At 58.4% G+C, this 25,843-nt stretch overlaps 1 protein-coding gene across 1 annotated transcript in view; it reads left to right on the top strand.

Moving 5' to 3' along the window:
• LOC126143073 (uncharacterized) overlaps window positions 1-25,560 on the top strand; it is a 56,739-nt gene extending 31,179 nt beyond the window's left edge. The window contains exons 3-4 of the mRNA XM_049915295.1: window positions 23,902-24,635; window positions 25,200-25,560. Coding sequence (XP_049771252.1) covers window positions 23,902-24,635; window positions 25,200-25,560 — 1,095 coding nt within the window. The remainder of the gene's footprint in view (window positions 1-23,901; window positions 24,636-25,199) is intronic.
• The last annotated feature ends 283 nt before the right edge of the window (window positions 25,561-25,843 follow it).

Genomic DNA, 25,843 nt, shown 5'->3' with positions numbered 1-25,843 from the left:
GGACCGCGGCCGGCCGACACGTGATCGCTCGCTTCTCGCGCGCGCGCTAACACCCCCTCCGTACTATGCGACATCTCAGTCGGCACTGGTAGCAAGCGCGGGAGGCGCGGCGCGGCGGCGCGCAGAGTGGCGGCCGCTCTCTCGGCCGTCCGCGCCCGCCCGCGACACTGGCTGGGCCTGTGGCGCGAGGCGGCTATTCCTCTGCTGTGCGCTCCGCTCGCTGCGTGTCTCCTCTCGCTCTCGCTGCTCGCTGTGTTGTGTGTTAACGCGCGTCGTCGAAATGGCAGATCAGGCGGCTACGAACGAGACTGCTGCGGCACCCGCCGCCACCGGCACTACGAAGAAGGCAAAGTCTGCGTCGTCTGCGAAGAAGCCGCGCGCCAAGCCTGCGCACCCGCGCACCTCTGAGATGGTGACGGCCGCCATCAAGAGTCTGAAGGAGCGCGGCGGATCGTCGCTGCAGGCGATCAAGAAGTACATTGCCGCGCACTACAAGCTGGACGCGGAGAAGCTGGCGCCGTTTATCAAGAAGTACCTCAAGTCGGCCGTGGTGGCGGGCGAGCTGGTGCAGACGAAGGGGAAGGGCGCGTCCGGCTCTTTCAAGCTTGCCGGCGCCGGCGGCGGGGCGGCTGAGGGCGGCAAGGCTCGGGCCGGCGGTGCCAAGAAGAAGCGCGCCGCTCCGGCCAGCAAGGAGAAGAAGGGCGCCCGTGCGGCCGGCGCAAAGAAGGCTGGTGGCGTGAAGGCGGCGACTGGTCGGAAGGCGGGCGCCGCCAAGAAGGCGTCTGCGGCGTCGGCCGCTCCCGCCGGTGCGAAGAAGGCGGCTGCTGCCAAGCCGGCCAAGGCCAAGTCGCCGTCGAAGGCGAAGAAGGCCGCCAAGGTTCCGACGAAGAAGCCGAAGGCGCCGCGCCCGAAGAAGGCGACGACGCCGTCTAAGGCGAAGGCTTCGCCCAAGAAGAAGAAGTAGAGGAGAAGAAGAGAGGAATGGGAAAGGAAGGGTTGGCGGTTGACTCCGTCGTCCGCACCCCCCGTCCCCGTCGTCTAGTGGCGCGCAACAGACGCGCGGCCCAAAACGGCCCTTCTCAGGGCCATCAAAGCACGTCGGGAAGGTTTTGATTGTCGTGTTTGTGTTGCGGTGTGGTTGTGTCGTCTGGCGTTTCCTGTATGCCCGTGTGTGGACACTGTTTGCGTGCCGTGGTGGTTGGATTGCGGGGGGGTCGGTGGCGGGTGCGGGCGGCGGTAGCGGTTTTGTCGTTGCGGTTGATTGTCGCCGTTTTTTTTTTTGGTCGCGGCCGGCCGACGGTTGGTTTTGTGTCATGTTGTTTGAATACTTTGGTTTGCCTGCCTGCCGTCTTCTCGGATGTGTCTTGTCTTTTGTGTGTGTGTGTTTGTTCTTGCAACGGGGGCGGGGGACGTTGAGATGTGGAAAGGGTCGGTGGCGTTGGACGTGCCTGGCTTTTTGTTTGTTTTTGTTTTTTTTTTTTTTTTCTTTTCGAAACGAAGCGTCGGCCGGCCGTGTGGTTGACGGCGTCGGCCGATGGGTATTGTGCGCTTTGAGCGCCGCGCCGGGGAGGGATGATGTTGATTGTTGCGCGCGCCAGCAAGCTGGCAGAGGAGAGCGGCTGTGGCGGACGGACGGGAAGTGGAAGTGGTGTTTTGTCTTTCGTTCTGTGGTTGTGGGGCGAGAGGCGACCGACAAAGTTTGCTCGCGACGGAGTGATGTTAGTGGCCCTGAAAAGGGCCGTTTTGTTTGTTGCGTGCGTGGGCGGTGCCCAGCGGCTGGCGCGGTGTTTAGGCGCGCTCGCCGCGGATGCGGCGCGCGAGCTGGATGTCCTTGGGCATGATGGTGACGCGCTTGGCGTGGATTGCGCACAGGTTGGTGTCTTCGAAGAGGCCGACGAGGTAGGCCTCGCTGGCCTCCTGCAGGGCCATGACCGCGGAGCTCTGGAAGCGCAGGTCGGTCTTGAAGTCCTGGGCGATCTCGCGCACTAGGCGCTGGAATGGCAGCTTGCGGATGAGCAGCTCTGTGCTCTTCTGGTAGCGCCTGATTTCTCGCAGGGCGACGGTGCCCGGCCTGTAGCGGTGGGGCTTCTTGACGCCGCCGGTGGCGGGCGCGCTCTTCCTCGCCGCCTTGGTGGCGAGCTGTTTGCGCGGCGCCTTTCCGCCGGTGGACTTGCGGGCCGTTTGCTTTGTGCGGGCCATAGCGGTAGCGGTAGCGGAGCGGCGTGGAGGCGAGGTGCTGCGTCGGGTGCTGCCTTGACGACACGGGCGCGCGCCAGCCACCGTGGTGCGCTTATATGCCCTCGGTTGCGCGTGGTGGGGGGAGGGCGGGCCAGAGTCTATATAGGGGGGCTGGCGCGTGCGAAGCGGAGGTCGAGATCCAGCTACGCCATCTCAACGGCAGGAAGGCAGGAGGCCCAGATCTCGTCACGAACCAGCTCCTCAAGCAACTGCCGCCCATCGCAATCGGGCACCTCACGGGGATCTTCAACGCCATCATCCAAACCGGCGTATTTCCAGAGTGCTGGAAGCACGCCGAGATCGTGGCACTACCCAAACCAGGGAAGGATCACAGGCGGGCGAACAACTACCGCCCGATCAGCCTGCTGCCAGCACTCTCGAAGGTCTTCGAGAGGATATACCTGAGGCGGCTCGGAAATCACATCGACGTGGAAGGCATCCTGCCTGACGAGCAGTTTGGATTCCGAAAGGGACACTCCACGACACAGCAACTACTGCGGCTGACAGAGGAAGCATTCTGTGCCCTGGACCGACGCGAGTACTTCGGCGCGCTTCTGCTCGACGTGTCTCGTGCATTTGATTCAGTGTGGCACAATGGTCTCCTTTATAAACTATTTACATTGGGGATTCCTGGGCCACACGTGAAGCTCCTGCAGAGTTACCTCGCGGGTCGCACGTTTCACGTACGGGCAGACTGTGGAATCTCCACAGAACGCCGAATACTCGCCGGAGTCCCGCAAGGTTCGGTCCTGGGTCCAGTGCTATACTCGCTGTACACTGCCGACCTTCCGCGTACAGATCGGGTGCAACTCGCTCTGTACGCGGACGACACGGCGGTGTACTGCCGCAGCATGCAGCCGCAACTCCTGCAAAGGCGACTGCAAACCGCAGCCAACAACCTGGAAGACTGGGCGGCAAAGTGGCGGCTGGCGTACAACGCCGCCAAATCACAGGCAATAGTCGTTGCCCACCGGAACGTGCCGGCTGACCTCCAGGAGATAACACTAAGAGGAAGACCGGTACCCTGGAGCGCAACGGCAAAATATCTGGGCGTCACACTAGACAAACGTCTAACGTGGCGCCCACACATTGAAGAAACAAGGAAAAAGGCAATGGGGCGCATGCACATGATGTACCCCATTTTAAATCCGAGATCTTCATTACCAGACCACCTTGGGGTGATCCTCTACAAAGCCCTCATACGGCCAGTGCTGGAATACGCCGCGGTCGTATGGGGAAACACGGCACCCACCAACTTACAACGGATCCAGGCAGTGCAGAACAGAGCACTGAAATGGGCTCTCCATCTGCCAATGGACTTCCCAACTGAGGAACTCCACCAGATAGCGAACGTCGAAAGACTTCGAAGAAGAATTGAAAAGCAGGCTGTAAAATTTTACACCACCGCCGAAACGTCGCAGAACGGGAAAATACGACTACTCGGCAGCCGAGAAGAGTGGAGAGCGCATCTGCGCTGGCCACACCATCTTCGTCAGGCACGCTGACGAAGAAGCAACCAATCTCAAAATTAAAGCACCAAAACATGGATAACCAAAAGCAAGGACACTAAAGATCTCACAAAAAAGAAGAAATGGAAGGAAGAGCACACCACGTGCTGAAACTTCGTAAAATGCAGAAACCCACAAAAGGAGTTTCGACAAAAAGGTGCAGCGGCGGCCGGGCGCAGACCGTAGCCGACTCGCTAGCGCCGGGTGAGGAGCCAGCCGCTGCAGCAGACGTTTTGCTTGCCTTGAGCTTTTTTGAGGATTTAGAAGAGATGACTGGCCGCGGCAAGGGAGGAAAGGGGCTCGGCAAGGGTGGCGCCAAGCGGCACCGCAAGGTGTTGCGCGACAACATCCAGGGCATCACGAAGCCCGCGATCCGCCGCCTGGCTCGCAGGGGCGGCGTGAAGCGCATCTCTGGTCTGATCTACGAGGAGACCCGCGGAGTGCTGAAGGTGTTCCTGGAGAACGTGATCCGCGACGCGGTGACGTACACTGAGCACGCCAAGCGCAAGACTGTGACGGCGATGGACGTGGTGTACGCCCTGAAGAGGCAGGGGCGCACCCTGTACGGTTTCGGCGGTTAGGCGCGTCGCAGCCGGTGTGCTGTGCCGCGATGGCCTTCCCGCGGCCGTGGGAGAGACGAAAACGGCCCTTTTCAGGGCCACCACACTGTTCGGAAATTGAAAAGTGCGAAAGAGTCTGTGTTGTTGCTGCGTGTGTTGCCTGCCTGCCTGCCTGCCTGCCTGCCTGCCTGCCTTCTTTCTTTCATTCTTCATTTCATTTCGTTTGCGTTTGACTGACGTGACGTGACTGGGAGAAAGGAAAGGAAGCGGGTCTTGTGGCTGTGTGTGTGTGTGTGCGCGCGAGAGAGGGCGTTGTGTGTTTGTTTTGTTTATCGATCGATGGAGACGCCGGGCTGTGTGTTGTTGTTGTTGTGCGAGAGGCGGTGAATATTTGCGTGGTTTTGGCTGTGTGTTTGCGGCGGCGTTGGAGTTGCCGAGGCAAGGCGTGCCCATAGGCGGCCGCATCAGCTGTTTCGTTTGTATGGGGCGCGCGGGAGTGGAGGGCGGTGTGTCGACACGCTCGTTTAACAGTGGTGATTATTGCTGTCGTTGTCGTTTGGAAGGCGACTGTGCGTGCGTGGAGGTGCTTGAGGCAAACGAAACAAAACAAGAGAAATGTGTGTGTGTGTGTGTGTGTGTGTGTGTGTGTGTGTGTGTGTGTGTTTGTTTGTTGGGCCACACGGGCTGTGGACGACAAGATGGCGGCGGCTCTTCTTGTTCTTCTCTGTTTTAGTCCTCTACCGTTAGAGGGGGAGTTGGTGGAGGTTATTGTCGCCTGTGGACATTTGCTCCTCTTTTCTGTGTGTTGTTCTTATCTTTGGTAGTGTGCTTTTTCGGACGTTGCTGTTTGTTGAGAGTGATTATGTGTTCTGTTTGTGCTACTGCTGGAGTAGCGACTCGGGTCGGGTCTTGCACATCTGTTCATATTGCCCAAGGGTCAAGACGTAATAGTCATTTTCTGAATTCCGCGCGGTGGCGTAGAACGCTTCTGCCAGGGCGCGGAATCGTGTTGTGGGTGGTTCTAGGCAGGTCTGCCGCGGGGACGTGTAAGGCCCGTCGTAGAGCGCTCTGCTTTGGACCCTTCTGTAGGCGATGCATCGTCGATCTGGCTGCATAGCCCCATACAGGGCGCGCATATTTCCAGTATCGCTACCCCTGTTGCGGGGTCGAGGGAACAGGGGTACAGGATCTGCATCCTGGCGTGAGCGTTTGTGCCAAGTTCCCCTATGTGACACTTGGATGTCAGGCGTGACACCGAGGTACCTCGCAGAATATCTCCCCCTGCAATCGTAGCAGTTGGTACGGTCTTCTTGCCGGCGGCGGCTGTGGAAGTGAAGTTAAAGTAAAGTAAAGCGCGGCGAGGACGACTGAAATTTTGCTTTGGACGTAGGTTTGTGTGGTGGCCCTGAAAAGGGCCGATTGTTGTGAGCCGAGGCGAGCCGGCAAAGCGCGGCGTGCCGAGTGCCTGGCCTCTCTGTTTAGGCCTTCTTCTCGGTCTTCTTTGGCAGCAGGACGGCCTGGATGTTGGGCAGGACACCACCCTGTGCGATGGTGACGCCCGACAGGAGCTTGTTGAGCTCCTCGTCGTTGCGGATGGCAAGCTGCAGGTGGCGCGGGATGATGCGCGTCTTCTTGTTGTCGCGGGCCGCGTTTCCGGCCAGCTCGAGCACCTCAGCCGCGAGGTACTCCATGACGGCGGCGAGGTAGACGGGCGCCCCGGCGCCGACGCGCTCGGCGTAGTTTCCCTTGCGCAGGAGGCGGTGGATTCTGCCGACCGGGAACTGGAGCCCGGCCCTGCTTGAGCGGGACTTTGACTTGCCCTTGACTTTGCCTCCCTTTCCGCGTCCGGACATGGCGATGCGCTGTGGTGTAAAAACGAGACGAGACGAACGACGGTGCGAGCCGCAGCGAGTCGAGCAGCGGAGTGGCGGCGCCGCCTCTCCTCTGCTCTCTTTTATTCCTCTACCTTTAGAGGGCGTGCTGGTGGAGGTTGTTGTCACCTTCGGACATTTCCTCCTCTTTTCTTTTGTGTTGTTTTTTGTTACTTTGCTTTTGTTGGTTGCTGTTCGTTGAGAGTTTTCTTTAGTTGTTCTTTTTCTGCTACTGCAGGAGTAGCGACTTGGGTCTGTTATATCTCTCCCTATGGGGTTCGTATTGCCCAAGGGTGTTGATTAGGTCGTTATCTGAGTTCCGCGCCTTGGCGTAAAACACTTCTGCCAGGGCGCGGAATCGTGTGGTGATTGGCTCTATGTCTGCGGCTTCATGCAGGTCTGCCGCGGGGAAGCGCCTGGGGACGTGTAAGGCTCGTCTTAACGCTCTATTTTGGGTCTTTTGTAAGCGATCTATCGTCGATCTGGCTGCGTAGCCCCATACAGGGCACGCATATTCCAGTATCGGTCGAATTAGACTTCGATAGATCGCTACTCCTGTTGCGGGGTCGAGGGAACTGCTGCTGTTCAAGACAGGGTACAGAATCTGCATCCTGGCGTGAGCCCTTCTGCGAAGCTCCTCTATGTGGCACTTCCATGTCAGGCGTCTGTCAAGTGTGACACCGAGGTACCTCGCAGAATTTCTCCATGGCAGATTCTGCCCCTGCAATCGCAGCAGCTGGTATGGTCTTCTTGGGGGTCGGCGTTTCCCATAGCGTCTGGTGAGCAGCATGGCTTGTGTTTTCTCAGAGTTTATTGAGATTCGCCACTGCTTAGCCCAGTTTTCCGTCCTGTTTAGGGCGGTTTGCAGACGCCTTGTAACCAGGTTCCTGTTTGTCGAGCAGGAAAAGAATGCAGTGTCGTCTGCGTATTGTGCAGTGTGTACATGCTGAGTCGTAGGGATGTCAGCAGTGTAGACACTGTAGAGGACGGGTCCCAGGACTGAGCCCTGGGGCACGCCTGCACTGATTCTTCTCCTGGTCGACAGGGATCCATCGATCTTGACTGAGAAAGTCCTACCGGAGAGATAGTTTTTAACGATTTTGACTATCTTTCCTGGGAAGCCTAGGGTGTACATCTTGTGTAGTATCCCGGTGTGCCAGACTGAGTCAAAGGCTTTTGCTACGTCTAATAAGACAAGCCCGCAGTAGCCCTTTCTGTTGAAGCTGTCCGTGGCTGCTTCAACCACCCTCATGATTTGCTGTGGGGCGGAGTGTCTTTGCCTAAATCCGAACTGGAATTTCGGCAGGATCTGCTCTCTTGTGATATAGTCCTGTATGGGGGTTAGTAGGAGGCGCTCATAAAGTTTACTGAGGGTAGGCAGTAGACTAATTGGTCTGTAATGTTGCGGGAACACCGGGTCTTTTCCTGGTTTCGCGATCGCAATGACTTCTGCATGCTTCCACTGCGCCGGGAATTTTTGTGATCGCGTCAGTTCATTAACAATATCGGTCAGGTGGGTGATTGCCAGGGGCGGGAGGAGTTTCAGCAATTCATTTGTGACCTGGTCGTGACCCGGGGTTTTCCTGGTGGGCAGGGACTTGATGCAGCGCGCCACATCTTCAGTACTGAAGAGTGGCGTGTAGTCATCTTCGTCGTCTGCTTCCAGGAACACGGCCAGTTCTCTGCGGACTGTTGCGACGTGTTCTCTGTCCTGTACTTCTGCTGGTCTGAACTGTTTTTCGAACACGTCGGCTAGTGCGTTAGCTTTGTCAATGGGGCTGAACTGCAGTCCGCGTTCGCCATGGAGTGGTGGCATTCTTGCGCGTCTTTTTGTGTACTGTTTGGTGGCTTGCCATAAACTATTGTCGTCTAGTTTGAGAGCTGAGAGCCTTGCCGACCATTGTTGGTTGCGGTACTCATTGAGATCGGCTTTCAGCTCTCTCTGTAGCCTATTGAGTAGCCTCCGTGTATCCCTATTTCTGGTGAGCTTCCACTCTTTGGCGGTCCTGTTTTTGTGCCGTATTTGCGCAAGCAAGTGCGGGGGGAGTTGCCTGGAGCGGGGGGGCCCCGCAGGAGGCGGTGTGGCTCCCTCAGCAGCTTGTAGGATCGCTCTTGTGAGGTCGTCTAGTGCCTGTTCTGCTGTCTCTGCAGTTGGAGGCGGGGTCTGGGCAAGTTCAGCTGCTACTGCATTGCTGAATTGCTCCTTATTGATGCGCTTGTATGTCGCATGCCGTTGTGGGATAGAGAGCCATTCTCCCATGTCGACCTCGAAAATCACGGGATTGTGGTCCGACGACATTCTGTTTACCGATGTCGCGGATACAAAGCCCACCAGATTCTTTGTGATGGCTATGTCGAGGACGTCCGGTCTTCCTCCGTTCTTTGGGAAGTGTGTCGGTTCCTCTGGGCCCCATATTTGTAACTGGTGTGTGCGCGCGAGTCGTTGCAGTTGTTGACCAGCTTGATTTCGGCGTCTCGAGTTCCAGTCCGCGTGCTTGGCGTTTAGGTCCCCTGCTATTAGTAGTTTGCCTCTAATGCGACTTAGTGCAGCTATGTCGTCCTCTTCTAGTCTTTGGGAAGGGGGGCGATACACTGCAACGACTGTTAGGGGGCCAGTTACTGTAGCCACTTCGATTGCCGCTGTTTCTATTTCTGCTGTATTGGGGGGGTATATTTGATGGTGTCTGATACCTTTTTTGACATATACCGCTACCCCGCCTCCGTGAGTGGGTCGGTCGTTTCTGTAACAAATGTAGTTTGGTACAGAAACTCTTAGTCCTGGTTTGAGGAATGTTTCTCCCACTAGGCATATGTCAACTTTTTCTTCCTGTATGAATTCTCTAAACTCCGTGGGTTGGCGAGTAAGGTTGTCTGCGTTAAACGCGCATATTTTGAGACCTTGTATATTAGGTCTCCTATCCATGGTGGGGGACAATTTTTCCTGTGGCTGTCGCTGCTACAGGCGACTGCTGTGCTGCCGATCTGAGGTCGGCGGGGAGCTGCGTCAATGTTGCTAGAATGCCCACTAGCTGGGTCATCTGTGCCTGTAGCAGTCGGATGGACGACGCGAGTTGCTGGATTGCAGCAGACTCGACTGCTTCTCGCGGACTGGTTTGTGGATGGCGTGGTGGACTGACTTCCCTAGGACTTCCGTCAGCTTGAGGAACCTGATTACTGGTGTGTGGTGGTGGTGGTAGGTGGTTCGGCGGGTCGGGTGGGTCACCGGTAAGTGCACGGGAATATTTGGTAGATGCGAAGACCTGTGTTCTTACTGTGGCGGCGCCGCCAGGGGTGGGGGTCCTTTATGCTCTCGGGTGCGGCGGCCGGTTGCGCTCGCGGCCCATTGGTCGGCGGCCGCAACGGGGCGAGCTGGTAAAGGTGCGGCGGCGGGGCGCGCTGGGTGCCACTGTGTGGGGAGACGCTGACTAGAGCGGAGCGCTTGCTGCTGGTGTTGCTGCCGTACGTTCTTGTTTGTTTGCGATGCCGCCCAAGACTAGCGGGAAGGCCGCCAAGAAGGCTGGCAAGGCGCAGAAGAACATTTCGAAGGGCGACAAGAAGAAGAAGCGCAAGAGGAAGGAGAGCTATGCCATCTACATCTACAAGGTGCTGAAGCAGGTGCACCCTGACACGGGCATCTCGTCGAAGGCGATGAGCATCATGAACAGCTTCGTGAACGACATTTTCGAGCGCATCGCGGCCGAGGCGTCTCGCCTGGCGCACTACAACAAGCGCTCGACCATCACGTCCCGCGAGATCCAGACCGCTGTGCGGCTGTTGCTGCCTGGCGAGCTGGCCAAGCACGCCGTGAGCGAGGGCACGAAGGCGGTGACCAAGTACACGAGCTCCAAGTAAGGAGGTGGCTCTGGAATGGAAGGAGATCCTCCGTTGCGAGAGCGGCAAAACGGCCCTTTTCAGGGCCACCAAATGGCCTTTGCGGGAAGGGCGGAATTGTTGTTGTTTTTGTTTTGTTTTGTGTGTGAGTGGGTGGACGGCGGCAATAGCTACCGCTTTGGTTGCGACGCGACGGGGTGGGGTGGCCGATGCGATGAATAATTTGATTGTTTAGGGGGCGCGTCGCGTGTTGCGGGGTACGGCCACGGTGTGACGTGGAATGGAGGCACGTGCGCACAACTCGTTGTCTGCGAGGGGGGTGGGGAAGTGCGATCGGTGATGTGCCCTTTGGATGGAGGTGCCGGTTAGTTACGTGACGGGTGGAAACGAAACGCGATTGTTGGGAATGTCAGTGTGTAACGACGGCCGTTTGCGGGTCGGTTTGCACGCCATATATGGCGAGGGTGAAATGTGTCTGTAAATGGAGCGTGGAGGCGTGTGAGTGACGTTTGAATGTGAACGCGCATTGAGACACCACTGTGTATTGCATTGTACGGGCGACACGCACGATGATATGTACCTTTCCCCCGACTCTGATTTCGATAGTCGTGTCTGACTGACTGTGTCTGCTTGTGTGCGTACGACGCACGCACACCGACGTCGTCATTGAAGATGCATGCTCGCGTGTCCAGTGCAGTACAGTAGAGTAAGCGCGACGCTAGAAGACGACGGTCGCTTTGGCGAATGTGCGTACACGTGTTTGTGTGTATGTCGGTGATGTGGTCCGATCCGTCGCCTCTGGGAAACTGTCGATCGGCGCGGTACACCGGACGTCTTGAACACCCGTCATACCGTCATACCGTTGGTACACCGTCGCGCTGAGAACGGTTACCGAAAGGTGAACGAACCTCTGATCGGTCGAATGTCTGGGCAGAACGTGAGGAGAGAATGGTGGAGGAAAGGACAGAGGGGAAAAAAAAAAAAAAAAACAAAAATATAGAGAGAGAGAGAGAGAGAGAGAGAGAGAGAGAGAGAAAACGGAAAAAAAACCAAACAAAACGGAGAAACGCAGTGTAGAGCAACGGAACGTTGCCGTGTCGGAGGTGTATTGTAGCCGCACTGAAATGCGTGTAACGGCGCGGCGGCAAGTGTCTGCCGTGGTGAACGTTACCTTTGACGGCTGAATTGTGCGTTGCGTTGCTTTGCTTTCCCGGATGTGTGTGTAACGTAACGTAACGTTCGTTGAGATGGTTCTGAGGAAGAATGTACGACAGTGCCCGTGCCGTCTATGTTCGTGTGCAAAGCCATTGTGTGTGTGTGTGTGTGTGTGTGTGTGTTGTTTTGAGAATTGCGTCCGGGAATGGCGGTGGGCGTGCCCTGCATGTGGCCCGGAAAGGCTGTTCGTTTCGCGGTAGTGTGTGGACAGGGGAGGGGCACGCGTAACGCTGCTGGCATGGCATGGCATTCGGGAGATGGGAGGGGGCAAACGAAGAAAACAAGACGCGGAGGCTATAAAGACGGGGAGGGGCGCGGTGTGGGTGGCTTGCGCTGCGCTCGGCTGGCGCGTGCGGCGTTGTTTTTGTGCAAAAGAAGAGAAAACGAATGGGTTGCCGGGAGGGGGCCGTTGTGGTGTAGCCGCAGACGCGGCTGTCAGTGAACGTGGTGAGACCGACGGATGCGGGAGGGGCGGGGAAAACACTAGAAGAAGGAGAAAAACGCTGCTGCAACCAACATAAAGTGAGGCCTTTTGTAACCTGCCAGCAACAAAACAACAACAACAAAAAAAAAAAAAAACAAAAAAAAGAAAGGTCTATCAACATTGAATGGAAATGGAAATGGAAATGGAAATGGACCCAAGTGTAACCTCCCCGCACAAATAGTCGTAAGTAAGTGAGTGAGTGAGTGAGTGAATGATGATAAAAGTGTGCCAGAATGTTGTTAACGTCCCTAGAAAATGAACGAACGAAGATTGATGAGAAACTCGCGATAATATGATGAATGGAAATAATGAACCATGAACATCTCAACAGACATAATTGAAAACCCGCTAAACGTTGTAAGGGCAGCGCTGGCTGACCTTCGGCCCTGTGTATTCTGAAACGTCTCCCTTTGAACAACAATGTATACAAAACTGTGCTTAAACTGACACACAATATTTTGAGCGCAACGCAATCTGACTATCAAAGATCCCTGCAAAAGAATGGCCCTGAGTAACATTAAAGTACACCTGTCGGAAATCACTTACCTCACAAAAATCTTCATTACTCGAACTACTGCAATACAGCGAGCACCACTGCTGCCAGCTAAAATAAGAGATTCCAAACCACGGAGGGCACTAACTACCGATAGGGATAGTTAGCAAAGTAAAGATGTTTAATAGAGAACAACAAACAATGTATTTACCCTTAATATCATCACCAGTCATAATATATGTAATTTGAAAAGTCCGCCATCTCTGTCCGCACATGCACCAGTGCTGGCGGCTCACCCCTAACTGCGCAACGCTACGCGCTGTTCACATCCAGCTATAGCAGTTCATGACAACAATGCAAACTAGCCACAGACTGCACACAGCACAGGCAGTGATTTTCACGCGGAGCGCTACGTGGCATGACCAATATAAAAATCTAAACAAACAGCGTACGTACAAATTAGAATAAGAAGAGCAAAAGATCGTTACGTCAAAAAAAAAAACAAAACAAAAACAAAAAAGAGACAAAAGAGAAAAAAAACAAACTGCATCTATATGTGCTCTTAACTGTCGATACCTGTACACAGCGTCGTGCAATGAATGCCGGCTCACATTTAATTTTGATTGTTGGAGGAAATGCGTAGGAAATATTCTTTAAATGGAAATGAATGGTTGTACTTTAAAAAAGTTTGTTTGGAAACAAAGTATTATTGGGGCATTTTGTTGTGAAGAAAATAGTTACAATTGACATACAGTATTAGATTTGCGCAATGCAGCTTCATTACCTTACCTGTAATAACAATATGCATCGTCCCGAACGGAGACCAGAGTCGCGAGAAGAGCACGCCGCCGCCCGCTCAGTACAACCGTCCACTCGCTGATACTGTCGACTGACTACTACCTCTCCCGACCCGCCACATATAGATGACAACTGTTCCTGCCGACCCGCTACGTGCTACTAGTGTCGTGTGGCGCAGACTAGCGACGATAAGAAACGCTCTGGTCAGAGATTGTGTCGTGCCTCGCCATCGCTGGTAATGAGTACATACGTGTTTCAGCGCGCGTACCGGAAGACGCAGTGCGGAGCCAGAGACTGTGTTGTCGAGGCCGTCGACGCAGTGCATGTCGGTCGGTCGGTCGAGTGCGTGCGGGAGGGCAGAGAGGCAGCGTCGGCACGGAGATGCACGCACGGGGGCTGCGGCGTGGCGCGTTTGCGGTAGGCGCCTTTGGTGGCAACGGCCGGGACAAGCAGCGGTGTATGGTGTGGTGCGGGCCGGACAGGGGCGGAGGAGGAGGCGGCGCGACGATGGCATTGGGGCGGAAACGGGGACGGGGACGGCGACGGCGGATGTTGAGAGGCGTCACGCGCGGACCGACACAGACGCACAGATAGATAGATAGATAGATAGATAGATAGATAGGTAGGAAGAAGAAGGGGCGGCTGGTGAGTGAGTGCAATTTAGGCGGTAGACACAAGAGGTCGGCACGGCATTTGCGTGATGTGGCGTTGTGACGGGGTGTGCTCGCTTGCCTCGTTTTGTTGATGCGCGCAGGAAGATGTGCAGAGCAGCGGCGGGCGGCTCGGTTCGGTTTGGCCCGGCGGGCCGCGCTGTTGTCGCGGACGTGAGCGCCCCCTGGCGGGTGGCCGGAGGCGGCGCGGCGTGTTGGACGTGTGGCTGGCGGCAGTGCACAATTGCGAGTGGCTGGCGGTGTGGCGGTTGGCGCGTCGGGCGGCCGAGAGAGAGGAGAGGTATGTGTTTGCGGGCGCCTTTGCTGCGCGGCGTCGTGCAGGGAGGGAGGGCGGGCGGGCGCCTGTCGACTGTGTGACTGTGTGTGTGTGGCGAATTGGCGGCGTTGTGCTCCGGCCGAAGGCGTCGGGAGAGGAGAGTTGAGTTGGTCGTGATGTCATGTCGCGCCGTGTCATGTTTGCGAAACGGCTGCCGAGAGGTGTGGTGGTAGCGAGCCGGTCGGTGTCGGTGCGATGGGAATGTGCGTTTGGCGGTTTCGGTGTGCTTTTTTGCGGCGTGAGAGTGGGGCGGGCGGGCGGGCGGGCAGGCTTGCTGTTGTTGGTCCCTTGTGTCTTGTGTGTAGCTTGATGGCAACGTGGAAGGGCGCCGGTTTCGAGCCGTGCGTGTGGTTGTCGACGTTGACTGGTTGGGGTGTGCCGTTGCACGTGCATGTTTGGGTCGTTGGTGTGGTTTTGGCTGGCTGGCTGGCTGTGTGTGTGTGTACGACGGGAAGGGGGAGGCGGCGGTGGATAGTGCAGTAGTTGTGTCGTTGCCACGGGCGTCGGGTGCGGCTGTGCGTAGTGGCGGAAAGGTGTCGGTTGCGGGAAGCGAGGCCGTCGTTGGCGGTGTCGCGTGCCTTCGTGAATCGAGTGGGGCGGGGAAAGGAGCAGCGTGCCGCTGCGTCGTGGCCGTTAGCCAGAGGCTGTGCTTTGATAGTTTTGTGGACGGTTCGTGCGAGGCGATTTGTTGCCTGCCCTATGTTTGTTTGTTGTTTTGGAGACGACGACTGGTTGGTGGCGTGCGCGCGGAAGTGGCGGTGTGCGTTTCCCGTGTCGACTGCCGGCCGGCGACAGGTGCGCCGTCGGTGGGGTGGGTGGCCGGCACAAGTAGAGGCGGCGGCGTCGTTGCGGTGTGTTTGTGTTGTCGGCGACAGCTGTTTGTGCGGTGCGTGTGAATGGTGGTGCAAACGTGTGCTGGCGTTGAGGCTGCGACCGCGGCGTGTTGTTGGTTGACGTTGAACAGCGGCTGTGTGCGGTGGTGGTGTTGCCGCACGTGCATCCGGCCCGGCGCGGAAAGCGCAGTTGCGGCGGCCCTTCGGTGCCAGCCAGCCACGTCGCGTGAGCGGCGGGTTGCTCTGGTCGACACGTGGTGCTCTCTGGTTTGTTGTTTGGTGCCCTTTGGCCGGTGGGTGGTCCGTGTGTCTCGTTCGCGCTCGGTATCTGGTCGTGGCCGTGCTGCCCGTTTGTCGGCGTTGTCTGTGGCTTCGCTTTTGTTTTTGCGGCGTGCCGACGACCCGACGCGACCTTTACACCCAAAGTGTGGCGCCCGAAGGTGAACCAACGTCGTAATCCGACCTCGGCGCTTAAGCTCTAAGCCTAAGCTGAGCGAACCGAACCGAACCTGTAGCGTTGCGTAGCGCGAGGTGAGGTGAGGTGCGGTGAGGTCAGCCTCAGCGCCAAGTAAGCCAAGCTGTCCGGCCGTGAGGTGGGTGGGTAGGTAGGTGCGGCTGCTGCGGCCACCTGACGCCCGACGTGTGTTTGAATGCTTAACCTAAGTTTTGAGGCTTAACCTAACCCAAGTGGCCTTAACCTAACCTAACCTAACCTAACCTCTGACGCCCGACGTGTGTTTGAATGCTTAACCTAAGTTTGACGCTTAACCTAACCCAAGTGGCCTTAACCTAACCTAACCTAACGTAACCTCTGACGCCTGACGTGTGTTTTGAATGCGTAACCTAACCCAAGTGCCCTTAACCTAACCCACGTCCACCGAACCTAACCGAGACGTGTGAACCTAATGTCTAACTCGTAACGCGTGATGTTGGCTGTCGTGTGTGCTGACGGCAGATTGGGTTGGTCTGTAGTTGCGGATTTCGGGTTTGCCTCGGGCGAGGGGTTGGCTCGTAAGCGGCGAGGGGCGCTCCGGCGGAGCATGTTGCTTTGCAGGCGGCGCCCGTTTTTTGCGGCGGGCACAATTGAAATTGTTGGGAAACGAACGAAAGGGCTGTGAATGTTGGCGGGCGAGAGGAGGAGGACGTGGCCCGACGGCTGCGGGCCGATCGGGAAACGGTGGGAGGGCGATGGGGCGGCGGAGGTGCGTTTGCACGGCCGTCATCGCCGCACGCCTCCGCTTGTGTGGCTGTGGCGCCGGCCGCGCTGGCCGGGCTGCCGCGGCGACGGTGTGGGGCTTTTGCCGAAGGTTTGGCCATTGTGGCCGGTCGCCGGCTGGGGCTGTGGGGGCGGCATTTGGGCGTGGGCGGCGATTCTCGGCGGGCCGACCCAGGCTGTAGCGCGCGGTGGCTGCAGTTTGGCCGTGGTTTGCGGCGCTGCCGTGGCGACTGGTTGGCGGCTGTGGTGTGGCTGTGTGTAGCCCCATCCTCGGTGGTTTGAAAGGCGCGGGTGGTTGTGGCGCAGGTGTGGGGCTGCTCCGCACAGGCTGTCGGACGTTGGGCGGTAGCAAGCGCGGGAGGCGCGGCGCGGCGGCGCGCAGAGTGGCGGCCGCTCTCTCGGCCGTCCGCGCCCGCCCGCGACACTGGCTGGGCCTGTGGCGCGAGGCGGCTATTCCTCTGCTGTGCGCTCCGCTCGCTGCGTGTCTCCTCTCGCTCTCGCTGCTCGCTGTGTTGTGTGTTAACGCGCGTCGTCGAAATGGCAGATCAGGCGGCTACGAACGAGACTGCTGCGGCACCCGCCGCCACCGGCACTACGAAGAAGGCAAAGTCTGCGTCGTCTGCGAAGAAGCCGCGCGCCAAGCCTGCGCACCCGCGCACCTCTGAGATGGTGACGGCCGCCATCAAGAGTCTGAAGGAGCGCGGCGGATCGTCGCTGCAGGCGATCAAGAAGTACATTGCCGCGCACTACAAGCTGGACGCGGAGAAGCTGGCGCCGTTTATCAAGAAGTACCTCAAGTCGGCCGTGGTGGCGGGCGAGCTGGTGCAGACGAAGGGGAAGGGCGCGTCCGGCTCTTTCAAGCTTGCCGGCGCCGGCGGCGGGGCGGCTGAGGGCGGCAAGGCTCGGGCCGGCGGTGCCAAGAAGAAGCGCGCCGCTCCGGCCAGCAAGGAGAAGAAGGGCGCCCGTGCGGCCGGCGCAAAGAAGGCTGGTGGCGTGAAGGCGGCGACTGGTCGGAAGGCGGGCGCCGCCAAGAAGGCGTCTGCGGCGTCGGCCGCTCCCGCCGGTGCGAAGAAGGCGGCTGCTGCCAAGCCGGCCAAGGCCAAGTCGCCGTCGAAGGCGAAGAAGGCCGCCAAGGTTCCGACGAAGAAGCCGAAGGCGCCGCGCCCGAAGAAGGCGACGACGCCGTCTAAGGCGAAGGCTTCGCCCAAGAAGAAGAAGTAGAGGAGAAGAAGAGAGGAATGGGAAAGGAAGGGTTGGCGGTTGACTCCGTCGTCCGCACCCCCCGTCCCCGTCGTCTAGTGGCGCGCAACAGACGCGCGGCCCAAAACGGCCCTTCTCAGGGCCATCAAAGCACGTCGGGAAGGTTTTGATTGTCGTGTTTGTGTTGCGGTGTGGTTGTGTCGTCTGGCGTTTCCTGTATGCCCGTGTGTGGACACTGTTTGCGTGCCGTGGTGGTTGGATTGCGGGGGGGTCGGTGGCGGGTGCGGGCGGCGGTAGCGGTTTTGTCGTTGCGGTTGATTGTCGCCGTTTTTTTTTTTGGTCGCGGCCGGCCGACGGTTGGTTTTGTGTCATGTTGTTTGAATACTTTGGTTTGCCTGCCTGCCGTCTTCTCGGATGTGTCTTGTCTTTTGTGTGTGTGTGTTTGTTCTTGCAACGGGGGCGGGGGACGTTGAGATGTGGAAAGGGTCGGTGGCGTTGGACGTGCCTGGCTTTTTGTTTGTTTTTGTTTTTTTTTTTTTTTCTTTTCGAAACGAAGCGTCGGCCGGCCGTGTGGTTGACGGCGTCGGCCGATGGGTATTGTGCGCTTTGAGCGCCGCGCCGGGGAGGGATGATGTTGATTGTTGCGCGCGCCAGCAAGCTGGCAGAGGAGAGCGGCTGTGGCGGACGGACGGGAAGTGGAAGTGGTGTTTTGTCTTTCGTTCTGTGGTTGTGGGGCGAGAGGCGACCGACAAAGTTTGCTCGCGACGGAGTGATGTTAGTGGCCCTGAAAAGGGCCGTTTTGTTTGTTGCGTGCGTGGGCGGTGCCCAGCGGCTGGCGCGGTGTTTAGGCGCGCTCGCCGCGGATGCGGCGCGCGAGCTGGATGTCCTTGGGCATGATGGTGACGCGCTTGGCGTGGATTGCGCACAGGTTGGTGTCTTCGAAGAGGCCGACGAGGTAGGCCTCGCTGGCCTCCTGCAGGGCCATGACCGCGGAGCTCTGGAAGCGCAGGTCGGTCTTGAAGTCCTGGGCGATCTCGCGCACTAGGCGCTGGAATGGCAGCTTGCGGATGAGCAGCTCTGTGCTCTTCTGGTAGCGCCTGATTTCTCGCAGGGCGACGGTGCCCGGCCTGTAGCGGTGGGGCTTCTTGACGCCGCCGGTGGCGGGCGCGCTCTTCCTCGCCGCCTTGGTGGCGAGCTGTTTGCGCGGCGCCTTTCCGCCGGTGGACTTGCGGGCCGTTTGCTTTGTGCGGGCCATAGCGGTAGCGGTAGCGGAGCGGCGTGGAGGCGAGGTGCTGCGTCGGGTGCTGCCTTGACGACACGGGCGCGCGCCAGCCGACCGACCTGCACATTTGAATGAGGGAGAATCCTCGACTGGAAGTGAAGTGCTAGCGCACGAGGCGCTTCTCCTTCTGGCATGACGTTTTCGGTAGGGAAATACTTGACGTGTGGTTCTGCTTGACTTCTGGCTTTGTGCTTGCTTATTTTTTTTTTTTTTTTTTTTTTTTTTTTTTTTTTTAAATGAAAAAAAGATGAAAGAATAGAAAGAGGGACAGTTAGAGGAATGGAAGACGAACGGCCTAAATGACTGGCCGGTGGTTATGGTGGGTCTCCGCTACGCCTATGGTTGCCTGGGTGTGATCATTTCTGGACTTGGAGCTGTGATTTCATACTTTTCCTGACATATATGTCACCAGGAAGCTTCTTCTGTCTCCTACCCGACCGGGCCTCCTCCCACACCCATGATTCTATGACGTCAACCAGGTTGTCCCATTGGGACGGCGTGAATATTGGGTTTGAGTTGATGATGGCTAACTCTTCGTCCGTGGCTGCTTCCGCTAGTATGGTACGCCATCTATATGACTGTAGGTCAAGCGGTTGATGGGGGAGGGGTGGCTTAGGCTGGCCGGGTGGGGAGTAGGGGTATGGGAGGTGTGATTTGGGGTACGACCCGCTCTTCAGTGACGAGGCAGTGTACTTGAGGATTTCCTGCACATCGTCGATTCTTGGGAATGGAAGCCGCACCTTCCTCTTCTTCTTTGGTTGCTCGGCTTGAGAGCAGTCAGGAGGCGCGGTTGCACCCTTGCTTGTGGCTGCCCCCTGGGAGGGGGGCCGCCCAGGCGACACTTCCTCTGTTTCCATGGGCGCGACCTCCAGCATTGCTGCAGGAGGGGCAGCGGTAGTTTGTGTGGCCGCGTCGACCCCCATCGGACGTCTCACGGCGGGGATGGCGGCGGGAACTGGCGACTTCTTCTTGACAGCCCGCAGCTCGTCGCTCAGCTGCTGGACCTGGCGATGCACAGCTGCGAGCTCGTCCTTCAGTGCGGCCCTTTCGGCCGCGAAGGCGGCTTGGAAGCCGGCCAGAACTTCGTCGGTGGTAGCCTCACGTCGGCGCGGATCGCACCCCACGCCGGAGCGGGGGGGCGGGGCGGCCGTCGAGGCGCTTGGCGTCACCGCAGGGCGTGGTGCGGCGAGTGGACGGCGTGATTCGCGGAGGTAGCCGCAGCTACGCGAGTTGGCGGCGTGTGGACCGCCGCAGTTCGCGCAGCTGCATGCCACCTCACGAGGTTTCGTGCAGCTGCGGGTGTCGTGAGCTGCCGCGCACTTTAAGCACGCGACGGCGTTCTTACACCCGCGCGCGGTGTGCCCCAGCTGCTGGCAGTTGTAGCACTGGAGCATCGTCTCGTCCCGCTGCGTTCTTCTACGCCTTGACTGCCGTTGGCGGCCGCCGGTGAAGCCCAACGCCTTGATCAGGACTTCTAATGCGGCGGCAATCTGCTTCACAGCCATGGCGTTGCGTGCGCTGAGACGATCTGCGTCGCAGCGAGTCCGGCAGCGGAATGCGCGCGCCACTTGCCACTTGCCACTTCGCACATTGCTGAGGGATGGACCCTCTTCCGGAAACGAAGTTCTAGCGCTTACGCGCTTCTCCTTCTGAAATGGCGGGGTGATGCTACGGGATAACATGGCGGGTGTTTCTTCTGCTTGACTTGTGCTGGTTTTTTTTTTTTTTTTTTTTTTTTTTTTTTTTTTTTTTTTTTTTTTTTTAAATAAAAGAAAGATGAAAGGATAGTGAGAGAGATAGTAAGAGAAGTGGAAAACGAACGGCCGAAATGACGGGCCGGTGGGGTTTGCAGGGGTCCCGCTACACTGGTGATGGCCTCGCATTACATTACTGGAACCGTCGCTGGTTACGTTCGATTTCTGCAATGGCTTCCAGGGCTTCAGGGGTCGGCTTCCTCCTACCAGACCGGAACTCTTCCTTCACGAACAAGTCTATAACGTCCACTAGATCGTCCCACTGGGAAGGCGTGAAGATGGGGTGGGAGTTTATCAAGGTCAGTTCCTTCTTATTGATCACTTCCGAAAATACGCAGCGGTACTTGTACGTGCGAAGGTGGAGCGGTCGATGGGGCAGTGGTGGTATGGGTTGGTCTGGCGGGGTGAAGGGGTAGGGTTGGTCGGTATAGAGGTAGGACCCGTTCTTCAGAGCCGCGGCTAAGTCCTTCAGGATGACCTGAACATTATACCTGTCGGGGAATGGGAGGCCAATCCTCCTCTTCTGCGCTGGCTTCCCGACGAGCGTGGAGTCAGGAGGCGGCTGGGCGCCCTTCCTTGCGGCTGCCACCCCGGAGGGGGGCAGCGCTGGCGGCACATCCTCCGTTTCCATGGGCGCCACCTCCTGCATTGCTGCGGGAGGGGGAGCGGCGGATGTTGGCGTGGTCGCGTCGACCCTCACCGGACGGCTCACGGCGGGGGCGGCGGCAGGAACCGCCGACGTCTTCGTGTGGCGCTGCAACCTCTTGACGAGCGACTGCTCCACAGGGGAGGAGTCGTTCATTGGCACAGCACGGTGGTCGGCAGGCGTCGTAACAGAGTGGGACGGCGGCGGCGGCACGTCATCGGTGTCCATAGGCGCAACCACTTGCGTCGCGGCAGGGGACGGGGCGGCGGTTGCCTGCGTGGCCGCATCGACCCCCGCCGGCCGAGGCACGGGGGGGGTGGCGGCGGAAACCGCCGACATCTTCTTGACGGCTCGCAGCTCATCGCGCAGCTGCTGGAGCTGGCGATGGACGGCCGTGAGCTCTTCTTTCAGCGCGGCCCGTTCGGCCGCAAAGGCGGCTTGGAAGCCGGCCATAGCGTGGTCGGTGGCGGCTTCAAGACGGCGCGGCTCGCACCCCACGCCGGAGCGGGGGGGCGGGGCGGCCGACGTGGTCGTGGACGCCGCCGCAGGACGTGGTGCGGCGGACAGACGGCGAAACTCCCGAAGGTAGCCGCAGCTACGCGAATTTGCGGCGTGCGACCCGCCACAGTTCACGCACCTGCTGGCGGAACCTCGAGGCTTCGTACAGCGGCGAGTGTCGTGAGCCGCCGCGCACTTCAAGCACGCGACGGCGTTCGTGCACTCCCGCGCGGCATGCCCCAGTTGCTGGCAATTGTAGCACTGGAGGCCCATCCGATGCTGCTGCGTTCGCCTGCGCCGTGGCGGACGTGGGCGGCGGCCGGTGAACCCCAACGCGTGGAGGAGAACTTCGAGTGCGGCGGCAAACTGCTGTACAGCCATAGCGTGACGTGCGCGGTGACAGTAGCAATGTGATGCGCGCGCCAGCCACCGTGGTGCGCTTATATGCCCTCGGTTGCGCGTGGTGGGGGGAGGGCGGGCCAGAGTCTATATAGGGGGGCTGGCGCGTGCGCCGGGCCAGTATACCGAGTTAGTATTCGCTGCTCGACTCGCTGCGACACATTGCTACTGTCACCGCGCACGTCACGCTATGGCTGTACAGCAGTTTGCCGCCGCACTGGAAGTTCTCCTCCACGCGTTGGGGTTCACCGGCCGCCGCCCACGTCCGCCACGGCGCAGGCGAACGCAGCAGCATCGGATGGGCCTCCAGTGCTACAATTGCCAGCAACTGGGGCATGCCGCGCGGGAGTGCACGAACGCCGTCGCGTGCTTGAAGTGCGCGGCGGCTCACGACACTCGCCGCTGTACGAAGCCTCGTGGTTCGGCCAGCAGGTGCGTGAACTGTGGCGGGTCACACGCCGCAAATTCGCGTAGCTGCGGCTACCTTCGGGAGTTTCGCCGTCTGTCCGCCGCACCACGTCCTGCGGCGGCGTCCACGACCACGTCGGCCGCCCCGCCCCCCCGCTCCGGCGCGGGGTGCGAGCCGCGCCGTCTTGAAGCCGCCACCGACCACGCTATGGCCGGCTTCCAAGCCGCCTTTGCGGCCGAACGGGCCGCGCTGAAAGAAGAGCTCACGGCCGTCCATCGCCAGCTCCAGCAGCTGCGCGATGAGCTGCGAGCCGTCAAGAAGACGTCGGCGGTTTCCGCCGCCGCCCCCCCTGTGCCCCGGCCGGCGGGGGTCGATGCGGCCACGCAGGCACCTGCCGACCCGTCCCCTGCCGCGACGCAAGTGGTTGCGCCTATGGACACCGAAGATGTGCCGCCGCAGCCGTCCCACTCAGTTACGACGCCTGCCGGCCCCCATGCTGCGACACTGACCGACTCCTCCCCTGTGGAGCAGCCGCTCATCGAGAGGTTGCAGCGCCCCAAGAAGACGTCGGCGGTTCCCGCCGCCGCCCCGCCCGTGCGACGGCCATTGGGGGTTGATGCGGCCGCACGGCCGACCGCCGCTCCGTCCCCTGCCGCGGCGCAAGTGGTTGCGCCTATGGACACCGATGTGCCGCCTCCGTCGTCCCACTCAGTTCCGACGTCAGCAGGTCAGCGTGCCGTGGCAACAACCGACTCCTCCCAGGTAGAGCAGTCCATCCTCCAGAGGTTGCGGCAACCCCGCTTTCCCTCTGCACACGAGATGCAGCCTTTCCTTCGGGGCCTAGTGTCATCGCTCCAGGACGGGTCTTACCCCTTCTTTGACCACCCGTACCCCTATTCTCTGTCACGTGTTCGGCCTCCCCTCCCCCATCACCCTAATCGCTTTACCCAGTTTCAGCTCAGGTGGCTCAATTTCTTGACCAAGAAGGAGTTACTCCTCATTGACAAATATCCCATCTTCTCGAACAAAGAATGGCAACTATTGGCCGAAATCTCGGAAATCCATCTGACGGGCCGTCTCCCCGCCGAGTATCGCCAGTACTACGGATAGCCCTGCAGTGCGAGGTCTTCATCATCATCCGTCAGCGTGAGTCATTCTCCCCTCCGGCCAGCCATTTCGGCCGTTCGTTTTCCGCTTCTCTAACTATACCTCTGACTATCCTTTCATCTTTCGCAAAAAAAAAAAAAAAAAAAAAAAAAAAAAAAAAAAAAAAAAAAAAAAAAAAAAAAAAAAGGAACATGCACACCGTCACGCCCATCTCATCCGCCAGGACTCCACTCACCACTCCGCCATGAGGAAGGCGAAGCGCTCCCGCGCTAAAACTTCCGTATCAAGCCGAGGGTCCACCCTCACCAGTGCAGCGAAGGCGAAGGCAAAGGCGAAGGCGCCGGGCCAGTCTCGCGCTGGCAGCCGTAGCGCGCGGTCGCTCGCTCTGCTCCCAGCTCCGAGGCGCTCTGAGTGTGTCTCTTTAGAGACGCAACGCAAATTGTCGTGTTAGTTAGGGTGCTAGGGCGACAGTAGGGACAGGCCAGAACCCAGGGTTAGCCTGAGGTGGATAGCGTTAGGGAATACTCACGGCCAGGGCCCCTGCTGCGGCGGGACCAGCCCGCGTCGTGTAGGCTCTGAACATGGCAGGGGAGAGTTCAAAATCCGCGGACAGGGCTCCCACCCCCCCACCACCAGACATCACGGAGCCAACGGCTCGAGAACTTCCAGCGATGGACCATACAGAAAAAGCCGTCGAACCGCGGTTCTTTTCGACCGAGGTTCTTAATCACCTGACAATGGAAGAAAGGCAGATGCTGCGCGATGCCCTAGCCAGGGCAGAATGGAGGGCAAACGCCGCGAAGAAGTCGAAGACACCCGGACGACATGGCAGCGACTCCGAGGACAACGTGAAAATACCAGAATCTTCGGAAGATTCGGACTACTCGGCAGCCGAGCTATCGGAGGCCGAATACGACGACGTGAACGCGGACATGGTCTGCGACCCACCGATCGACGCATCATCCTCTGAGCAAGCTGATGGAGCCGGCTTTCAACTAGTCACTAACAAGAGGCGTCGGAAGAAGCCCAGCCAGCCTGCGACCGCAAACGGAGATAACGACGACCCGAAGCGCGCAAAGACCGACCCATCCACGTTTGCTGTTCCAGTCAGCAACGCCTACACCGCACTCGCGGACCAGAACAACGACCAACCAGACGCCCAGCAGAGCCAGCCACCACCAACGGCACCAGGACGACCGCCCCCCTTGGTGGTGTACCATACAAAAGACTATCTCCGCTTGAACGCGGAGATTAAGAAGCATATAGAAGGCGAGCTCCGCGCCATATACAAGGGAGACCACATAAGGTACCATTTCACCTCGATCGACGACTACAAAAAGGCCAACGCCTTCCTAGAGAAAAATCACATGCATTACTTCACCCACCAGATGCCGGAGGACAGATGCCTGAAGGTCGTCATCAAAGGCATACCAGAAACAGTGCCACCGCAAATCCTCGTCAACGTGCTCCTGGACAGAGGATACGAAGTAAAAGACATACACCAGTACAGGCAGAGGAACGAAGAAACGAAGAAACTGGAACCCATCCCGGTCTACGTGGTGTCGTTGCCAAAAGAGAGGAAATCTGAAAAAATATACAACGAAAAACTAATGCTCGACACGAAAGTGCGAATCGAAAATTACGAGCCGCGCGATGGTCCACCCCAGTGCAAAAACTGCCAACGCCTGCGACACACGGCCAAGTACTGCAAGCTCCCGCCAAGGTGCGTGAAGTGTGCCGGCCCGCATCCATCAGCAGCCTGCACACTGCCTCAGGCGGAACCATGCACTTGCGTGCTATGCGGAGCGAAAGGCCATCCAGCGAACTTTAGAGGTTGCCCAGAGTTCCAGAAAGCTCTGAAACCTTTCAGACCAGCAATAAACCTCAGAGGAACGCAACCAAGCCGCCCAACAACAACAGCAGGCCCACCACCACCACCAGCGCCAGCGAACACGGCAACCAACTTCCCTCCTCTCCGACAGCGACGGACGACCCGAGCTGCAGCCTGGGGCCGCCAACCAAACCAAGACGAACAGCAAACTCAACAAGACCAACCAACCACAGGAACAGTCGGCGACGCAATCAAGCAGATCACGTCTCTGGTGTCATCCTTCTTCAAGCCAGACACGTTGAATAAAGTAAAGAAGACAGCAGAAGACATCAAAAACGCCAACGACCCCTTCTCAAAGATGCTCGCGCTGGCCCAAGGTGTAATCTCGCTGTTTGAATAGCATGGCAAACGGACCAACACGAGAAATCACCGCGGCCACATGGAACGCAAATGGCCTAAAAGGCAAGAAAATAGAACTGGAACAGTTTATAACGACCCACAATATAGACATCCTACTAGTAAATGAAACACACCTGAGAGATAACGAGCCGTTCAAACTAAGAAACATGTTCACCTACAGGAAAGACCGACACCTGCGAAGAGGAGGAGGCACAGCAGTGTTCGTACGACGGTCGCTAATACATCACCAGGAAGACCTCCACCTACGTAACGCCCTAGAAGCC

Source organism: Schistocerca cancellata, unplaced genomic scaffold (genome assembly GCF_023864275.1).
Source record: "Schistocerca cancellata isolate TAMUIC-IGC-003103 unplaced genomic scaffold, iqSchCanc2.1 HiC_scaffold_758, whole genome shotgun sequence".
Taxonomy (NCBI): Eukaryota; Metazoa; Arthropoda; class Insecta; order Orthoptera; family Acrididae; genus Schistocerca; species Schistocerca cancellata.
The sequence above is the reverse complement of the archived record's forward strand: the minus strand, read 5'-3'. Positions and strand labels throughout refer to the sequence as shown.